The 6,283-nt window shown below is 39.9% G+C and overlaps 1 protein-coding gene across 2 annotated transcripts; it reads left to right on the top strand.

Annotated features, from left to right (window-relative positions):
* The first annotated feature begins 3,434 nt into the window (after positions 1-3,434).
* On the top strand, positions 3,435-6,283 carry LOC136669849 (uncharacterized). 2 transcript variants are annotated; one of them, XM_066646838.1, is made up of 8 exons: positions 3,435-3,544; positions 4,023-4,641; positions 4,812-4,893; positions 5,009-5,111; positions 5,236-5,344; positions 5,453-5,561; positions 5,938-6,052; positions 6,147-6,283. In XM_066646838.1, exons 1-7 carry the CDS (start codon positions 3,491-3,493, stop codon positions 6,029-6,031), a joined length of 1,170 nt encoding a protein of 389 aa, XP_066502935.1. In that variant the 5' UTR covers positions 3,435-3,490; the 3' UTR covers positions 6,032-6,052; positions 6,147-6,283. The 2 variants fall into 2 exon arrangements, with proteins under 2 accessions (XP_066502935.1, XP_066502936.1); XM_066646839.1 differs by lacking the exon at positions 5,453-5,561.

Raw genomic sequence — 6,283 nt, 5'->3', positions numbered from 1 at the left:
AGCTGTCGTTTTAGTCCAGTCATCTTCAAAAACTTAAATAACAATCTCCTCCCTTCAACACGACACTGTCTCCATATTAACCCTGTTTATCATAATCATTTCTGTCGTTCGTGTCTCAGTCATTACATCAATTTTCTAAAATATTACAATATTGACAAAGCTTAACTGTATGGCATTCAACAAGTTAAAATAATGATTCTGTTTATTTAACATTTTTACATAGGTTTCCAGACAGTTACCAGTATTAGGGTGACCAGACGTCCTCTTTTACCTGGACATATCCTCTTTTTTAGACTTAAAAAAATGTCCAGGCGGAATTTTTCTGAAGCTTACATAGAATTTGGAGAAGCGTTTTGTTCACAAACTGGTCCCGCCCTCCTCTACTCTGATTGGTTCGCTTGAGTGAGAAGGGGGTTACTGTACTCGCCCTAACCAGTATTGTCTACTGGCATGTGCCAGTGTCATGTGAACGTAAAGTGACACTGCCTTTTCCCCCCAATCAGGCCTTATATGGACGACATGACAACCTGACGACTACTGTGCCTTGCACATGGCGGTTGCTGGGGAAGTTAAATTATAATCTAAGGTTGGCTAGGCTGAATGTTAAACCAAGCAAGTCTAGATGTCTGTAGATTGTCAAAGGAAAAGCCGTAGAGGAAAATATTTGGATGGATTTTTTAATGACCTGTAGGTCGCCATTACTATACTTTAGAAGATGGCTGATGGAGCAAGACATGTAGAATCGATCTACGGCATTGGACATCGATCATCCAATAAGAAAGTTCAGGCTCTGTGACATCATTGCTAGACAGCCCCCTTATTACCATATAAGAGCAATAAAAAATATAAGAGCAAGGTAAAAATAAATTGGGAAATAAATGAATGCAAAAAATTAATTAATAAATAAATGAATTGTGGAGGAAATAAATTTTATTGAGTAATTAATTAGTACATTTTTAGATTTGGCAGGTTTGGTCCTCCATATAGTGCAGCGCTAAATGATACAAACCAAGTTGTGGGGAATAAAGGCTGAATAGGCGAAGGCCATTAATAGCATTGATATATCATATCTGGCAGGGAAGTTGAAATTGTGGTGAAAATTTATGACGTTTTGATCACGGAGGTAGAGAGGATGGAAAGGGTTATCCTCTTAACACTCCAGGTATTTTTTTCCATTTTCTGCCTGAAATTACATACTCGAATCTTGATGCAGTGAATAAACTAAAGGCAGTTTTATGAAGTAATTTTACTGAAAAGCCTTCAGAATTTTTAAAGATATTGAAATGAATTTTTAGTAGTCAAAATATGATCAAACAAATAACACATTTTAGGCACTTTTTAAAATTTAATTTGGAATTATCTTTGAAATCTTCTTTAGGAATCTTCAAGGACCCCAACCTCTCCATAAGAAAAATTATTCATTTTATTGCAGACAAAAAATGATTATCTAGGCTTAATAAAAGCATTTTCTCTTCCTTGACAAACTAATCTCATGCACCTCTCCAAATGGCTTTTTACCCTCACCAAAGAGGAAAAATGTTCTGACTCCCCTAGATTTATTCTGATATAGTCTTGTTTCTAACCCAGTACTCTTCCCTTTTAAGGCCAGATGCGTTGGAAGGAGGGAGCTTTCCCTGATTAGCTCTAGAGTGAGGCTGCTTCCCTCACCCCACTCCTGTGTTTAAATGGTCTCTGTAGGGAAAGGACAGGCAATGAAAGGAATCTAAGCTTTGAAAACTTATTTATTGTTTTGATTGTTGTTTATACTGTCTGTGTGGTCTCTCGCTGTGCGCGTACGTTAGGAAGTTTGGTTGCTTCCATGCTTCCTTGGTTGAGCATCGTCCCTGATTGGTTTACAGACTTGATGGATGTGTCGTTAAAGCTGAGAGCCCAAGCTACACGGTTATAGCAGAGATCCGCGGGGAACATATTTAAGAATTTTTTTTTATTATTTGTTGTATTTTATTTTGGACTGATTTTTATTTTCTTTCTTTTTGCAAGTCACCTTTACACAAACTAACAAGTGGATTGACTCAAATTCTGTCTTGTTTTGAAGGGGACAACCTACGTAAGCACTGGTATCGTTTGTGTGTGCTTGTGGGCTCTTCAGGCTTCATGGCTCCACAGCTTTTTTTTTTTCTTTGTTTTGTTTGTGTTTTTGCAAGGAAGAGGTCTCATGTATGGAATAACAAATTCTTTTGGTTTTAATTCAGTAGTCCTACATTTTAGAGTAGTGACTTACATTATCTCTGTCTCGAGAGTCTGCCCATTTGACTGATGTGCAATATGTACACAGTTTGTAAACAACTAATAAAAACTGCAGCGGACTGTATGTGGTGCATGAGCACGATCCAACAATCTTCCTGTGATGGTGTATCATGGACAAGTTCTTATCGTTCACGATCTTGCATCATCATATCGCACACCCCTTACTCAAGCTACCACTCAAGTTTAGTTGAAGAATTTAAATATGCAAATGTGAGTCGCGAGATGATTTTGTCAAGATCGAAGGGTTGCAGTGGTTACATCAGCAGCACCAATAACAAAAGCAGGAAGGAAGTGGAACCCACGAGTGGCAGTGCAGGTAGCCAGGAACTCATTAGAGCTAAGGGATGTGATTGGCCAAGTGCAATGTCAAAGACCATGCCTTGGGTCAGGTGATTCATGGAACGCATTTAGTAAAGTAAAACAAGGCCAGTGGCTTCACTGGGAGAATCTAGAGAAGCGGAAGATAACTTGACAGGGATGGTGGGCGATGGAGGCAAGTCGTATTAAGTTTTTACTTAGAACAATTTATGATGTCCTTCCAACTCCACAAAATCTTGAACAGCGGGTAGGTGGAGACCCTAGATGTAGATTATGAACAGGGCTTGGCACGCTGAAGCATATTCTATCAGCTTGTAAAGTTAGTTTGTCGCAGGGGAGGTATACATGGAGACAATCAGGTGCTAAGGGTTTTAGCATGTTTGTATGATAGCAAACGCTTAGAGGTAAATGCATTGATGAGTGGTAGTAGTAATAAAGTGATTAGGTTTGTGCATGAGGGGTAAAGTATTCAAGAGCATGCACAGACTATAAAAAAAAAACGATAAAAAATGAAGCACAAAGAAAAATAGTTGCATAAAGGGGGAAAAAGAAACATGAATGAAAAAAGAGTTCAAATACAAAGAAATCTGTGTAAAAGAAAAAAAAAGAAAGCAAAAATCAAAAGACTGAAAGAAGCTTTTGTTATTATTTTCACAACTGTTAGCCCAGTTTGACCAAATGAAAGTTCTTTAACATTTCATCTGGGAGTTTCTGTTATGTTTCGAAAGATTCTGGTCGAAGTTATGACAACTAGCCACGCCTAGTGTGGTGATGTCATAATGAGGATTCGCCCAGTGCCTGCGTGTACATAAAGGCCTGTCACACGGTACTTTCTTCTTATATTGTGCTGATATTCTGGAGCAACCATCTTTCTGAAGACACAACACAATAACTCACTGGAGAAATGTCAAAACTTTCTACAACAGAGAACAGCAGGAAGTCACCTGTAAATCATATGGTATTTTTAAACTTTTTTTTATTTGATAATTAACAAAATGGAATAGATTTTACATTTTTTAAATGTTTAAATTTTATTTATCTTTTCAAAATAAAAAAGATTATCTCTTACATATATTTGCAATGCTTGTCATTAATATTGCAGCAAAAGCCTGAATGTGCTGAAACTCCAGATTTATACTATTCCTTTTAGATTTATAAGTTATAGCTCAACATCCTTAAATGCATTAATCTTATGATTAAAGCATGCTCAGACTCTGATTAGATCTAAGGAATACAGGGCTGTGCCAAATGTGGGTGATATGGTTTAAAATGTCTCCTAAAATAATTAAGAGTGATTAAAAAGCTACACCAAGAACTGATTATTAAATATAATGTTCTATATCATTCTGGTTTGTATCTAAGAATAAAAAAGCCTGTGTGGATTGTTGTGTTTAGTAGGACAGGTAAGGTCAATGTTCTGTCTTTCTCATTTTCAGGATGTAGGCTCTAATAGGTACTACCTCACACAATTGTGGCAAAAGAAGCAGGTGGATCTGGAGATTCGAGAGGTCATCCACAGAAGGATTCAGAACTCCATCAGGGTAGCCTTGGACGTGGAGTCCAGCAGGAGGCTTCTGAGCAGGGCAAATGAGAGGGTTCAGATGAGTACCTTGAGCCCCCTTCAGCAGAGACCCTATTTGGTGCCTTCTCCACCACTGGAAGCACCACGAAAAAGCATGAGCAGTCGGTGCATGTTTAAAACCAAACATGTGAATGTTGATCTGGAGAAGCCATCCACAAGGTTCGACCCAGAGAACTTCTCCATCTGCAATGTGGATGCGGCTCTGCAGGGGTACATTTCCACTGAGCTGCAGGACCACCTGCGCGAGAATGTCAGGTCCTTGACCCGCCATGAGAAAGCAGTGGAAAGACAAACCGAGCAAGGAAGCGGCTTTCCCTGCGCAGTCTTTGGGTCTTCGAGTGAATGGGACTCAATTGAGGATGTGTCCACACCTGAAGAGTGTAGTGCACCTCCATACAGCATCACACCATCACCTGATGCTGAACTGCGTGAGCTGCTCACACCACCAAGGCAGTTCCAGCTGACCCAGCTAGGTGAGTAAACCTACACGGAACCAGGCCACTTCGGTACTGCAAATGTTTTAGAGAACTTGGTGAACACCACAGCAATCCAGTAAACGACTTAGAGCTAATCTTAAATGTAATGTATATCTGACAAGGCTTTTGATGCTTTAAACATTAAAAGAAATATTTTGTGAATATAGGGAGCAAGATTCCCAGATGGACAGGCTTTGATGCTCAGAAGAGGACTGTGACTGAGTTCATCAGAAAGCAGGACGTGCAAAGGTATTTACGAGCCAATTGAAGCAGATAGAAGGAAGTGTGCATTGAAGTGATACAGTAATACGTACATCGATTTCTAGCCTTGTTAATCAATTTTAATGTCTGGCTTTTGAAACAGGATTAAAAAACTAACAGGGATGGCATTGGTGTGCAAGGCTGCAGAGCGCCATGCTAAATTCCTGCTGCCTGAGCTGGAGTGCATCTGCCAGAATGTCAGGAAGGTGAGACACCTCAGACACTCTGTTAAACAGCTTTTATAATGACAAGTGTGCTTATGATCAAAGACAAATTTAAGTGACCAGCTAAGGATAGAGACTCACTGTACTTCATTTGTGTTCATCTCAGAAGGAGAACCTGGACTCGAGGTTTCTGGCAGAGCCCTCTGCCCTCAGGCATGTTCCTTTCCCTGCTGCTGCCGAGATGAGTCGACACCGTTTGGCTTACGAGGCACCAGGTAAGTTCCAGTATTAATCATGGCAAAATTGTATATTCATGACTTTAATGAAGATTAATGCTGAAAGAATGTTGATCTCAATGTTCAATGTTTTTCAAACAATGATAGGGAGCAAGATACCCAAATATACGGGCCATGCTAGGCAGAGGAAGCCTGAGGGAGGCCAGGTGAAGCCTGCAACCAAAAGAAAGGCTGTAGATACTTGGCGAAGGAGGCAGTAAGTGAAGGCAGGACAAGCAGACAAGTGACTCTTCTGCCTGTCTGAAAGCCACCTCTTCCTTGATGTGGTATTCAGGCAGCCATTTAACCTGTAGAAATCCTCCAGGTTGAGGAGTGGTACAATTTTTAAACAGCTGGACCAAACACACTACATTTGCACTAAGCAGAAAGACAAATGTAAGATGCTAACAGAGGATGGTTGTGTTTTAGGAGATTATTCAGGCTAGAGTTATAAGAGGAATGAAACACAAATAAAAATTAATTTTGTGATAAGAATAGTAAACATTTCTCACACAATGCCCAATAACATTGTCTTGTGCTGCTCATCATGTGTGAAGTGTTAAGCGTACTGACAGAAGCAATCTTTCCTTCAGACCTGTTCGCCAAGGAGCTTCCTCACGTGTTGGGGGCCTTCAACCTGCTAAACAGCAACAGTGGAGGATCTTAAAAGCAAACAACCTGTCATAAGCAAGCAAGATTTGGATTCAGGTGAGTTGAGACTTCCCTCTTCTCATTTTCCTCTTCTCACAGCATTACATTTACTGATCTGCACTGACAAGTATTCTGTAAAATCTTTCCACAGAAGAAACTCCGTTACATTTCTGGCCACTCATAAAGCCTGTCAGAGCTAGCAGACCAACTTAGTCTAAAGAGAGGCATGAACAAAGGGACAAAGTGATGTTTAAATGCTTTAATGAATCATCTCCAGAGGCTCTAAGG

This window comes from Hoplias malabaricus, chromosome 1, assembly GCF_029633855.1.
Source record: "Hoplias malabaricus isolate fHopMal1 chromosome 1, fHopMal1.hap1, whole genome shotgun sequence".
In the NCBI taxonomy this organism is placed as follows: domain Eukaryota; kingdom Metazoa; phylum Chordata; class Actinopteri; order Characiformes; family Erythrinidae; genus Hoplias; species Hoplias malabaricus.
This window is presented reverse-complemented; position numbering and strand designations above follow the sequence as displayed.

What these genes read in the sequence shown, in the direction of transcription:
- LOC136669849 (XM_066646838.1), top strand. Translation starts at nt 3,491, where the DNA reads ATGTCAAAACTTTCTACAACAGAGAACAGCAGGAAGTCACCTGTAAAT. An exon ending in AGAAAGCAGGACGTGCAAAG is followed by an intron (nt 4,894 to 5,008) that starts GTATTTACGAGC and finishes CTTTTGAAACAG; the next exon opens with GATTAAAAAACTAACAGGGA. An exon ending in TTTGGCTTACGAGGCACCAG is followed by an intron (nt 5,345 to 5,452) that starts GTAAGTTCCAGT and finishes AAACAATGATAG; the next exon opens with GGAGCAAGATACCCAAATAT.